This window comes from Thermothielavioides terrestris, chromosome 5 (genome assembly GCF_000226115.1).
Source record: "Thermothielavioides terrestris NRRL 8126 chromosome 5, complete sequence".
Taxonomy (NCBI): domain Eukaryota; kingdom Fungi; phylum Ascomycota; class Sordariomycetes; order Sordariales; family Chaetomiaceae; genus Thermothielavioides; species Thermothielavioides terrestris.
Window position 1 is genome coordinate 3,460,876 of NC_016461.1, and position 12,510 is coordinate 3,473,385.

Here is a 12,510-nt window from a genome sequence, read left to right on the forward strand (position 1 = left end):
TCGTCTGGGTGCAACTGTTGAATGAAATTTGGGTTGCACCCCCCTGTCGTGTCCAATGCATGCAACTCTCAACCAAACTAGCACACTAACTCTGAACGGTTTAGCGTCCCATACACCCGCTACCCCAGGGTACCCACGTGGGCCTGCCAAAGTCTCGATACTTCCATGTTTACTAAACAGTTGTTCGTCCCAATTTTGGGCTGGGCAGCGCTTGATCCATAGGTCCGTCTCGCACACTCGTCTTCGGTGTGGCGCCAGCCTGCCCATCACAAACACTCCCGATACCGGCCGTCCCATCTCCCATCTAAATTCAAGTGTATCTCGGTGTCTGTCGGTTCCGCAGACCTCGCCTCGTAGGGCTGATCGTCATCAGTCCGACAGCACATCTCGTCTGCGTGCTGGACTTCCCATGCCGTTCTTATGATCACAGGCACCCACAGAGCACACACGGCGAAGGTACCGGACAGGCTGGCAATGCCATGGTGATGGCAGATGGGGGAGAGGTTGACACATGTTAATAGACAGCATATGTAGGATAGGAAGCACTATGTGCCTTGCAGCAGTGGCGACGGAGCGCCCAGCAGCAAGAACTCAAAGGCAGGACGATTGCCCACTGACTTGGGAGGACTCTCCAAGGCTTGGTCTTTACGTCACCGCCAGCTCAGTGCGAAAGGGCCACTTCATTCGTGAATCACGTCCCCCAGCATCTTCAACACAACTGCGTTCGTTGAGAGTCTGGACGCAGCTCAAGCTTTGCCCAGGCCAAGTACCAGTACTTTGCCCGGGCGAGTGGATTGCTGCTTGGTAAGTGGGGCTCCCGTTGGCTCGGCAGGGATCCGCGAGCTCTGCGCCTGCCGGTATTTGTGCCTGGACGACTGCTTCCCCAACAAGATCCAAAAATTTTGGCGAGCAATTCGGGCAGTCGCCAGGCGGAGGGAGAGCCTGCGATTTGGGGTAGGTACTTTTTGTGTTGAGTCGAACCCATTTTCACTGCCCACCACACTGCTTCGCCCCTCGCTTTTTCACGCCGCAAACGAGGGGCTTCTGCTGATGTTTTTTTGCAGCTTGTACCGGTGTTCCGCAGGGCCCGAGAAGAGCGCCCGCAACTTACAATTTGCGTTTTGCCTTCTACGGCTCTCGCATCTCGATCCGTTCTTTCTTCTCCCTGTCACCAACCACACACGCACACCCCCCCCGGGCCAAGGGAGGAGTTTGAATAACTACAATAACCCCGGTCCTGTCCCACCTCGACCGTCTTTCGAGTCACCTTTGGGCAATCCTGGATCTGCCTCCTCTCCCTTTCCTCCGTTCGCTGCTTGCCGCAGTTTCAGCTACTTCCAGGTTCTCTCCGGTATGTCTGCGCTCTCGCGCGCCAGGAGCAAGCGTGTATCGCTGACCCCGAAAACAGCACCACGAAGTTCCTAGATACCCCTCACAGACTCGTTCATCATGCACGGCAACGGCAACGGAACTGGCACTCAGACGGGCGCCATCACGCCCCGTACCTCGACCTCCCTCCGGCCCCTCACCCTCTCCCACGGCTCTCTCGAGGCTACCTTCTCAATACCACTAGCCCTCCATTTCCACGCGTCTCGATTGAAGGAGCAGTTCGTGGCGACCCTGCCCACTCCCACCGACGAACTCGCCCAGGATGATGAGCCGTCCTCGGTTCCCGAGCTCGTGGCCAGATACATGGGCTTCGTCGCCCGCGAGGTTGCTGAGGGCGAGGAGCAGGCACAAGGACCCGCCGGCGAGGTGCTAAAACTGATCTTCAACGAGTTTGAGAGGTCATTCCTTCAGGGAAATGATGTTCATGCCGTCGTGGCGACGCTCCCCGGCATCGAGGCCAAGAAGCTGGGCGTGATCCGCAGCTACTTCGCTGCCCGGGCGGCATCAAACAGGCCCATCAAGCCTCATGAATCTGCGCTGTTGCGGGCGGCCGCCGACGAGGACGAGCCGGCCAAGATCTACAGCATCTTCGGTGGCCAGGGCAACATTGAGGAATACTTCGAGGAGCTCAGGGAGCTGTACCAGACCTACCCGTCGTTCGTCAGCGACCTCGTTGTCTCCTCTGCCGAACTCCTCCAGACCTTGTCCAGCCACCCAAGCGCGGAGAAGCTATACTCGAAGGGTCTCGACATCATGCACTGGCTGCACCACCCCGACGCGACGCCCGCCACTGACTACCTGATCTCCGCCCCTGTCAGTTTCCCGCTGATCGGTCTCGTGCAGCTGGCGCACTATCAGGTCACCTGCAAAGTGCTTGGCATTGATCCTGGCGCCCTGCGAGAGAGGATTAGTGGGACGACGGGCCATTCGCAGGGTATCGTGCTTGCTGCCGCTACAGCTGCTGCGGATTCGTGGGAGTCGTTCGGGGAGATCGCCAAGACCGCCCTCACCATCCTCTTCTGGATCGGCGCGCGCAGCCAGCAAACATTCCCCATCACCTCCATGAGTCCATCCCTGCTCCAGGACGCCGTGGCCAACATGGAGGGCGTCCCTACGCCAATGCTGAGCATCCGCGACCTTCCCCAAGCAGATGTGCAGAGGCACATTGACCAGACGAACCAATACCTCCCCCCCGACCAGCATATCTTCATCTCGCTCGTCAACAGCGCTCGGAACATGGTCGTCGCTGGCCCGCCCAGATCACTGTGCGGTCTCAACGCGCAGCTCCGGAAGGTCAAGGCGCCCACCGGGCTTGATCAGACCAGGATCCCCCACACGCAGAGGAAGATCCGGTTCGTCAACCGGTTTCTGCCGATCACGGCGCCCTTCCACAGCAGTTATCTCGCCGAGGCGGCCGCCCTGATTGCCGAGGATCTCAAGGACGTCCAGATCGATGTTGGGCGTCTGGCCATTCCCGTCTTCGACACTCACACTGGCGAAGACATCCGAGCGGTTGAGTCTGGGAACATCGTGCCTGCCCTGGTCCGCATGATCACGAGGGATCCGGTTAACTGGGAGAAGGCCACTGTTTTCCCGGGCGCCACACACATCTTGGACTTTGGACCCGGCGGCATCTCGGGCCTTGGCGTCCTGACGAGCCGCAACAAGGAGGGCACCGGCGTCCGCGTCATCCTGGCAGGAACCGTGAGCGGGACCGCCAGCGAGGTCGGGTACAAGTCGGAGCTCTTCGACCGCGATGAGGAGGGTGCCGTCAAGTACGCCGTTGACTGGGTCAAGGAATATGGTCCACGACTCGTGAAGACCTCGAGTGGCCGCACTTACGTCGACACGAAGATGAGCCGCCTTCTCGGTCTGCCGCCGCTCCTGGTTGCCGGCATGACTCCCGCCACGGTTCCCTGGGATTTCGTGGCCGCGACCATGAACGCCGGCTACCACATCGAGCTTGCCGGCGGCGGCTACTACAACGCCAAGACCATGACGGAGGCCATCTCCAAGATCGAGAAGGCGATCCCGCCCGGCCGCGGCATTAGCGTCAACCTCATTTACGTCAACCCTCGTGCCATGGCTTGGCAGATCCCGCTGCTTCGCAGGCTCAGGGCCGAGGGGGTCCCGCTCGAAGGCCTGACCATCGGTGCTGGCGTCCCGTCGATCGAGGTTGCGCAGGAGTACATCGAGACCCTAGGTCTCAAGCACATCTCGTTCAAGCCCGGCTCGACCGACGCCATCCAATCAGTCATCAACATCGCCAAAGCCAACCCGAAGTTTCCCGTCATTCTCCAGTGGACGGGTGGCAGAGGAGGTGGTCACCACTCATTCGAGGACTTCCACGCTCCCATCCTGGCCATGTACGGGCGCATCCGCCGCCAAGAGAACATCATCCTCGTCGCTGGCAGCGGCTTCGGCGGCGCCGAGGACACGTACCCTTACCTCACCGGCGCCTGGTCCACCAAGTTCGGCTATCCTCCGATGCCTTACGACGGTTGCTTGTTCGGCAGCCGCATGATGGTTGCCAAGGAAGCCCACACCAGCAGGGCTGCCAAGGAGGCAATCGTCAAGGCCCCGGGCGTCGATGATAGCCAATGGGAGGAAACATACAAGGGACCTGCCGGCGGTGTCATCACCGTGAGGTCCGAGATGGGCGAGCCGATCCACAAGCTGGCCACTCGCGGCGTCCTCTTCTGGGCCGAGATGGACAAGAAGATCTTTTCGCTCCCCAGGGAGAAGCGCGTCGCCGAGCTGAAGAAGAACCGGGACTACATCATCAAGAAGCTGAACAATGACTTCCAGAAGGTGTGGTTCGGCCAGAACAAGGAGGGCAAGGCTGTCGACCTCGAAGACATGACGTATGGCGAGGTCATCCGCCGGATGGTTGCGCTCCTGTACGTCAAGGATGAGGCTCGCTGGATCGACCCTTCGTTCATCAAGCTCACCGGCGATTTCATCCATCGCGTCGAGGAGCGGTTCACGACTTCTCCCGGACAGCCGTCGCATCTTCAGAGCTACGCAGACCTTGACGAGCCGTATTCTGCTGTCGAGCGCATCTTGTCGCACTACCCGGATGCCGAGACGCAACTCATCAACGCACAGGATGTGCAACACTTCTTGCTCTTGTGCCAGCGTCGCGGACAGAAGCCCGTCACTTTCGTGCCGGCGCTTGATGAAAACTTCGAGTTCTTCTTCAAGAAAGATTCTCTCTGGCAATCCGAGGATCTCGGTGCCGTCATCGACAAGGACGTCGAGAGAACCTGCATTCTCCAGGGGCCGGTGGCTGCAAAGCACTCCACCAAGGTCGATGAGCCGGTCAAAGACATCCTTGACGGCATACACAACGGTCACATTGCGAGTCTGACCCGTGATTTATACGGGAACGACGCGTCCAAGATCCCCACGGTCGAGTACCTCGGTGGCGATTCCATCAAGCCCGAGATCCGCCCTGTGGACGGGTTGGCAACCCTCTGCACCGACGCCAGGAACACCTATCGGCTATCATCATCCCCGTCAGCTCAGCTCCCGTCCCTCGAGTCGTGGATTTCGCTCCTGGCCGGTCCAACCCGGAACTGGCGCTACGCTCTTCTCCAGTCCGACGTCATCGTTCAGGGGCAAAAGTACCAGACGAACCCGATGAAGAAGATCTTTGCACCGACTCCGGGTCTGTTCGTTGAGATTCTCCACCCCAACGACCCCGCCAAAACTGTCATCCTGGTCAAGGAACAGCCGCGCCATGACCGCTATGTCGATGTGATCGAGGCCAAGCTCGTCGGCGGAAACGAGATCGTTGTCAGCATGATCAAGGATACCAGTGCCCTCGGCAAGCCCGTGGCCCTCCCGCTGCGATTCACATACCGCCCAGAGGCCGGCTACGCGCCAATTCATGAGATCATGGACGGTCGCAACGACAGAATCAAAGAGTTCTACTGGCGTGCCTGGTTCGGCGAAGATCCGCTCGATCTCGATGCCTCCATTTCCGGCAAGTTTGATGGCGGCAAGACCACCATCACTGGCGAGGCCATCAACGAGTTTGTCCACGCGGTCGGCAACACCGGCGAAGCCTTCGTGGACCGTCCGGGCAAGACGATGTACGCACCCATGGACTTCGCGATCGTGGTCGGCTGGAAGGCCATCACGAAACCGATCTTCCCGCGTACCATCGATGGCGATCTTCTAAAGCTCGTGCACCTTTCCAATCAGTTCCGCATGTTGCCCGGTGCTGAGCCCCTGAAGAAGGGCGACGAGGTCCACACGACGGCTCAGATCAACGCCGTCGTCAACCAAGACTCTGGCAAGATGGTTGAGGTCTGCGGCACTATCACCCGCGAGGGCAAGGCTGTCATGGAGGTCACGTCGCAGTTCCTGTACCGCGGTGTGTACACCGACTTCGAGAACACCTTCCAGCGCAAGGTTGAGACGCCTATGCAGGTTCACCTGGCTACTTCCAGGGACGTCGCCGTCCTTCGCTCCAAGCAGTGGATCGTCTTCGATGATGACGTCGTCAGTGAGCTCGCGGTATGGAAGGATAAGGACGGGCTCGAAGGCCAGACCCTGACCTTCCGTCTGCACAGCCTGGTGCGCTTCAAGAACAAGACTGTCTTCAGTCACGTCGAGACAAGGGGCCAGGTCCTCCTCGAGCTGCCGTCAAAGGAGATCAAGCAGGTCGCCACGGTCGTCTATGAGGCTGGCGAGTCGCACGGAAACCCGGTCATTGACTACCTCCAGCGACACGGATCGGCCATCGAGCAGCCCGTCAACTTCGCGAACGCGATTCCGCTGGGCGGGAAGACGCCTCTCCAGCTTCGGGCCCCAGCCTCCAACGAGACGTACGCTCGAGTCTCCGGGGACTACAACCCCATTCACGTGTCTCGCGTCTTTGCCGCGTATGCCAACCTGCCTGGAACCATCACTCACGGGATGTACACCAGCGCGGCCGTGCGCAGTTTAGTGGAAACGTGGGCTGCCGAGAACAAGATCGGCCGCGTCCGGAGTTTCCACGCCTCGCTCACCGGCATGGTTCTCCCCAACGACGATCTCAGCGTGAAGCTGCAGCACGTGGGCATGGTGGCGGGCCGCAAGATCATCAAGGTCGAGACGTTCAACAAGGAGACGGAAGAGAAGGTTCTGCTCGGCGAGGCGGAGATCGAGCAACCGGTGACCGCCTATGTCTTCACCGGCCAGGGCTCTCAGGAGCAAGGGATGGGCATGGACCTCTATGCCAGCAGCCCGGTCGCCAAGGAGGTCTGGGACCGTGCGGACAAGTACCTGATGGACACCTACGGTGAGTGCCACCTCCCGTCTTCCGCCCCGCAGCTCGTATTGTGCTAACTAGAGACCAGGCTTCGCCATCACGAACATCGTCAAGAACAACCCGAAGGAGCTCACCATCCACTTCGGGGGCAAGCGTGGCAAGCTTATCCGCAAGAATTACATGGACATGACCTTCGAGACAGTGATGGCGGATGGGTCGATTAAGTCGGAGCGCATCTTCAAGGAGATCACCGAGAAGACAACCTCGTACACGTTCCGCTCACCCAATGGTCTGCTGTCGGCGACGCAGTTCACCCAGCCCGCCTTGACCTTGATGGAGAAGGCGAGCTTCGAAGACATGAAAGCCAAGGGGCTCGTTCCCCGCGATAGCACCTTTGCGGGCCACTCTCTCGGCGAGTACTCGGCGCTTGCTGCCCTCGCCGACGTCATGCCCATCGAGTCCCTTGTCTCGGTCGTCTTCTACCGCGGCCTGACCATGCAAGTCGCGGTCGAGCGGGACGCGTCCGGCCGCTCCAACTATGGCATGTGCGCGGTCAACCCCAGCCGCATCAACAAGACCTTCAACGAGGAGGCGTTGCGGTTCGTTGTGAACAACATTGCGGAAACGACGGGTTGGCTCCTCGAGATCGTCAACTACAACATCGCCAACATGCAGTACGTCTGCGCCGGCGATCTCCGGGCGCTCGACACCCTGGCCGGCGTCACCAACTTCCTGAAGATGCAGAAGATCGACATTGAGCAGCTGCGTCGGGAGATGCTGCCCGAAGAGGTCAAAGAGCAACTTGTGAAGATTATCAAGGGGTGTGCGGAAGAGACCCTGCGCAAGCCGACGCCTCTGGAGCTGCAGCGCGGCTTCGCGACGATCCCGCTCAGGGGCATCGACGTGCCGTTCCACTCGACATTCCTGCGGTCCGGCGTCAAGCCTTTCCGCAGCTTCCTTCTTAAGAAGATCAACAAGACGACGATCGACCCCGCCAAGCTGATTGGCAAATATATCCCCAACGTGACGGCCAAGCCGTTCGCGCTGACCAAGGAGTACTTTGAGGAGGTCTACCGCCTCACCAATTCACCCAGAATCGCCAACATCCTGGCCAATTGGGATCAGTACCAGGATGACGGCAGTGAGTCATCGGCGCAGGCAGTGGCGACCGGCGGTGACGAGGTCATCGGGGAGCCCATTCTCGTGAACGGCGTTGGCCACAGTGTTGAGGTCGACACGGAGTGATCGACATGCTTGTTGAGGGGAGTCAAGACGCTGGGCAGTTTGTGGCTTTGATTCACTGTTGCATCCTAAGGAGGGAACTTTCCTGCTAAAGTTATGTGCTTTTTACGATCATATTAATGCGTGTGGTCTTATTCGCGTGTAATGGGCTCCTGATTGGTCTTTAGAGTTAGACAATAGACATCTCTTTGCCACTTCTGTTTGGAATTGTTCCTGCAATCGTGTATTTCTTGGGTGTCTGGCTGTCCCCGGGAAGAGACGTTCCGATGTTTCAACGCCTAGTTCTTCCTCGCGGAGCATGACAAGTCAACCGACGAGCCAGATGAGGTTGGATGCTCAAGCTGAGTGACGTGCAGCAATACGAGTGAGTGAGTGGCTCGACTCCTTCCTTCGTAGCAACTTTCGCGTAGATCTTTGCGAGACGGAGCCGGCCGACGCTTCCTCCCTCCCCAGCTTACCAACCTCCATGCATTTCGTTCTCTCGCGGCCCTGCCTTTCTTTAACTTGCTGCTCTCAACTCCTATCTCCACCTTCCCCCATCTACCTACCGTACTTACTACCCCCATCCCCATCCATTCTCATGCGCTTTCCCTGTTTTCCCTCCTTCCCTACCTTATCCGCTCTCTCATCCTTCATCATATCCTTCCTTGTTTTGCTTCGTCTCCCTTATTTCTCACGCCATTCGCTCATAGTCTGGTAGGTGAGCTAGCTGTCCAGGTTCCACAGCCATGTTCATCATTGCAGGGTCCTCCTCCGCTGCAAAGCTGGTGATCCGTTACTGTATGTACAGTAAGTACTAAGCTGAGACGTACGACTGACTACAACTACTGCCATCGCCAGCTACAACGTGCTGTACGCTAGGTAGTTAGTTGATAGGTAAGGTGTGTACGTACGCGGCATCCCTCTGCGGGTCCTTCCCCGGATGTTTACATCGAACCCTGTGTATATACTACCTCATCGTGCCGCTGTGGCTGCTGTGGCTGGCTTGCCTGCGGATAAGGGGGTCGGGTGTGCTTGGGGGATGATGTCTGTTGCACCATCACTCGCCGTTTGAGCGCATGCGCAGGGTGAGTCGTCTCTTTTAATTCTTCCTTCGGCGTCTCGGCTTGGGGACAGAACGTAGGATATCGTATGATTGCTCCGGTGGTGGTAGCCAGCGGAGGGAGGGGAAGGGTCGTACGGGTACATCCGTCCACCCGGGTGTCATGGAAGGACAAGGGGAGGGAGGTGCGGATGCGGGCGCGGGAGGATGGCGGATGTCGCTCGGTGAGTTTGTTTGAACCTTGGTAGTTTGCGCAAGGTTGCGAGTCGGGGAGGACTGTGTAGCATTTGCTTTTAGCTTCACAATGTCAGGCTCTACGAATCGTTGCCAACATCAACCAGATAAAAACGGTGGCTGACAAAGGAGATCAATTGGCGTCTGCCATGTCTTGTCATGTCATCCACCCGCCTCCTGGGCACCCCGGAGAGGATGGAATGACTCTGACCTGTCCTGAGGAGCGCACAAATGCTCCATATGCATGCTAAGCTGCCGTGTGTGTGCGTAACTACATTATCCAATATACATCACTCCAATCATAGTCAATGAGCACCGCCATGCACCTGAGTAACAATGCCCTGATCCGACCTCCTGTGCTCCAAGAAACGACCATCCGGATTTCAACCTGACCCAGTCCACACTTCCAATGGATGCCGTGATGAAAAGCCAACCATACAATCCAAGCAAGAATGCCTGTGGGAGAAACGAAAAAGGAAGAGCGTGAAAACAACCAACTCCTCGCCACCCCGTCCCATGCACCGCCCAATGCTCCGTTCCGATAACCCAACGCAACACCAACAAGTGCTAACTGTATTTGCAACCCTGTTCCAGGAGAGTGCTGTAGACCGTAGCAATCTTTGAGAAATACGCGGCAGGGTAGAAAGATAATAGTAACAACAGAAGAAGAATGAGAGCAAACGGCTTTTGGAAGAAAAAACGAAGCCCCGCAACCTACTGTAGAGGTCCAGGATGAAGTCGCGAAACCAGATCGCGAGGGACAAAGTGAAAAGCAGAGAGTGTGCTCGATAACGCCTGCAAAACAAGTACCACACTTTGGGAGGTTGAAACTTGAGATGAGTGACTCGGAAAGTGTTGACCTCTGGTTGGGCAGCAACACGTGGCACAGAACCAGGGGCTCGGTCCTGAGTGGGCCGCAGCGGCTCCAACTTCATCCGGCTCGCCGGGTGCCGCCGAAAGTATGAGCGCACGGGTTACCCGGAATCTAGTAAGCCGTAGCAGCTTCCGCATATCGCAGCGGGCTGGCCGGAGTTGGGGGCCGCTGATAGTTGTTCGGGTTCCGGCGGCCGAAGACATGTTGCATGATAGCTTTCGGGGTGACGGCGTCCAGGTTGACGGTCTTGGTGGTCAACGGCATTGGGATGCGGTGAGCCTTCTTGGTCTGCCATCGCTCCCGGATGCAGTCGTCAACGAGCGCAATGAGACCCGTGGCCATGATGACGCTGAGAGAAAGTGGGGTTAGCACATGGGCGTCCACGCATCGGCAAAAAAAATTTGGATGTCTTTCACTTACTCAGCCACATCCGTGACAGCGTCAACAACGGTCTTGTCCGCGATCCACATGAAACATGGCGGAACCCATCCGCCGGCATTCTCGTCGGCCAGGATCTGGCTCGGTGACCTTGTCTCGGGAACGATGTGCGCGACCGGCGCACCCGTCTTTCCGTCGCGCACAAGGTGGAAAGACACCAGGCCAAGCTGCTTGTGGACGGCGCGTTTCCAGCTGTACCGATGGCCCCACCACTCAAAGTCGTAGCGCTTGCTGCCATTGCCGCCGCGTCGGGTAACGTCGACGCGGGCATAATTGCTGAACTCGAGCTTGATGGTGTTGGTCGGCACCGGCCGCCGGGCCTTGCCGGGCATCAGACGACTCTCCAGCGAGAGGCGAGACAGGTTGGACCCGCCGAGATGCAGCTCATCACTGCCAGCGCAAGTCGAGTAGCCGGTGCCGGGCCGGCCGGGCACCGCGATGCTTGATGTCGCCCGGCGCAAGGCCGGCTTCCCACCACCAAGCCGGCTGAGGGCGGCCGACATGGACCGCTTCAGTGTCGGCCTCTCTTCGGCTGTCCTGGGCCTCGCCGGGGCGGGCTCGATGAACTTGCGCTTCGAATTGCAGACCTCGCGACCCGAGTCGCGCGAATAGCGGCGCAGTGAGAACTCCCGCCTGGCTAGGTCGTACATGCGCAGGTGGAACAGCTGAACGGCGGTCCTCTTGCGGTCCGTCAGCACCGTGTCGATGCGCAGGTTCATATTCCCGTCGGTGGTGTACTCGTCGTGCCGTATTGTCAGGCGGTTGAGGGAGGGGTACAGGCTGGCAAAGTGAAGAGGGGTCGAGACGCGGACGTTGGGCTCGACAATGTCGCACCGGTACTCGGGCAAGGGCGGAATCGCACCGTCGTCATAGTCCGGACGCCCGTCCATGTCCAAGTAGGCCAAGTCCTCGCGCGACGCCGTGGTAGAGGCGTACGAGTCGAGGGATGAGCGGGGGTAGAGCGAAGTGTCGGGACCGACATCGTCACGCGAGTCGTAGTCCCGTTCGTGGCTAGCAGCACCAGAGCGGGCTCCGCTGGACGTGGATTGTGCCGAGGTCTTGAGGTCTGAGGGGCGGGGTGAAGAGTAAAGTGAGGTAGGGGCGGTAGATTGTGAAGCATATGAGTCGTTGCTCCTCCGGGCCCGAGAGCCGTGGCTGGAGGAAGATTGGCTCGAGGGTTTCCTTGTCGGATGAGGAGGAGCCATCGTATGTTGTGTGTGCGGTGTACTTGCTGAGGCTGGTGTAGGGGTGCTGGAAACCATTGTGAGGAGAAAGTGGGATTCCTTTCCAGCTCGGACGTTTGGGGATGTGGATGGTGTTTTTATAGAAGCGTCTCCGAGGCGTCATGCAAGCACCGGGCTGGTATGCATAAGCTTCAACGGGTCGCCGGCATGTGCTTGCACTGGCCCGAGCTCCGGCATGCCGTGCCGGGGACTGCAGGACTGCAGCGCGGTGCAGGGTCGTGCCGCGGGCTGCAGCGCAGTGCGCCTGCGGTGTCGATGGTTGCAGGTGACTTGCGTGTCAGGTTGGAGTCGGGCATTAAACGCGGGGAGCTCGCTGGCGGCTGCCAGAGCGACAGGCGGACAGACGAACAGGTGGGATGCAGTGGCAGGCCCGCGAGTACTAGAGTAGTCGTGCAGGGTCAGGGTGCGCAAGCTGGCACTTGACAGCTCACATGCACGTCCACCGTGGAGCGAAGCGGCGGACTGCTGCAGAATGCAGACTGGCTAAGTTAACGGCGCAATGGCACAGAACCGTCGACGCAATGGACACGGCAGACGGGAGCGAACGCTTTTAAGCAGTCGGCCACGCGGGATTTCCATGTCTGGACAGAGCAGAGCTCCTGTCAACGGAATACATACCTTACCTACCCGGGAGTGCACAACGACGACCTGATGGATCTGACTGCTGCAGCCCCCGCGGCCATCAAGAAGAGGCCCGGGACCTGCCCCTCGGGATGGCGGGACGTGCTGAGCCAGCCATTCACAGTCTGGTTGGGGGTTGCAGCGCACTTTTTCACTGGGCAGCGCG

General features: G+C 58.9%; 2 protein-coding genes across 2 annotated transcripts; one reads left to right on the plus strand and one right to left on the minus strand.

The window, feature by feature from the left end:
- The first annotated feature begins 1,306 nt into the window (after window positions 1-1,306).
- On the plus strand, window positions 1,307-8,126 carry THITE_2122457 (uncharacterized protein). The gene is made up of 3 exons (XM_003657030.1): window positions 1,307-1,351; window positions 1,409-6,679; window positions 6,738-8,126. Exons 2-3 carry the CDS (start codon window positions 1,450-1,452, stop codon window positions 7,892-7,894), a joined length of 6,387 nt encoding a protein of 2,128 aa, XP_003657078.1. The 5' UTR covers window positions 1,307-1,351; window positions 1,409-1,449; the 3' UTR covers window positions 7,895-8,126.
- A 1,489-nt stretch (window positions 8,127-9,615) lies between these two features.
- Window positions 9,616-11,973, minus strand: THITE_2122458 (uncharacterized protein). Its single transcript, XM_003657031.1, has 2 exons — window positions 10,462-11,973; window positions 9,616-10,390 (listed from the first exon to the last, which is right to left on the minus strand). Exons 1-2 carry the CDS (start codon window positions 11,682-11,684, stop codon window positions 10,153-10,155), a joined length of 1,461 nt encoding a protein of 486 aa, XP_003657079.1. The 5' UTR covers window positions 11,685-11,973; the 3' UTR covers window positions 9,616-10,152.
- Between the last annotated feature and the right edge of the window lie 537 nt (window positions 11,974-12,510).

Excerpts from the sequence above, each read along its gene's own strand:
- THITE_2122457 (XM_003657030.1), top strand. The coding sequence starts at position 1,450 with ATGCACGGCAACGGCAACGGAACTGGCACTCAGACGGGCGCCATCACG. Across the intron at positions 6,680-6,737 it reads GTACCTGATGGACACCTACG|GCTTCGCCATCACGAACATC; the intron begins GTGAGTGCCACC and ends ACTAGAGACCAG.
- THITE_2122458 (XM_003657031.1), bottom strand. The coding sequence starts at position 11,684 with ATGGCTCCTCCTCATCCGACAAGGAAACCCTCGAGCCAATCTTCCTCC. Across the intron at positions 10,391-10,461 it reads GCTGTCACGGATGTGGCTGA|CGTCATCATGGCCACGGGTC; the intron begins GTAAGTGAAAGA and ends ACTTTCTCTCAG.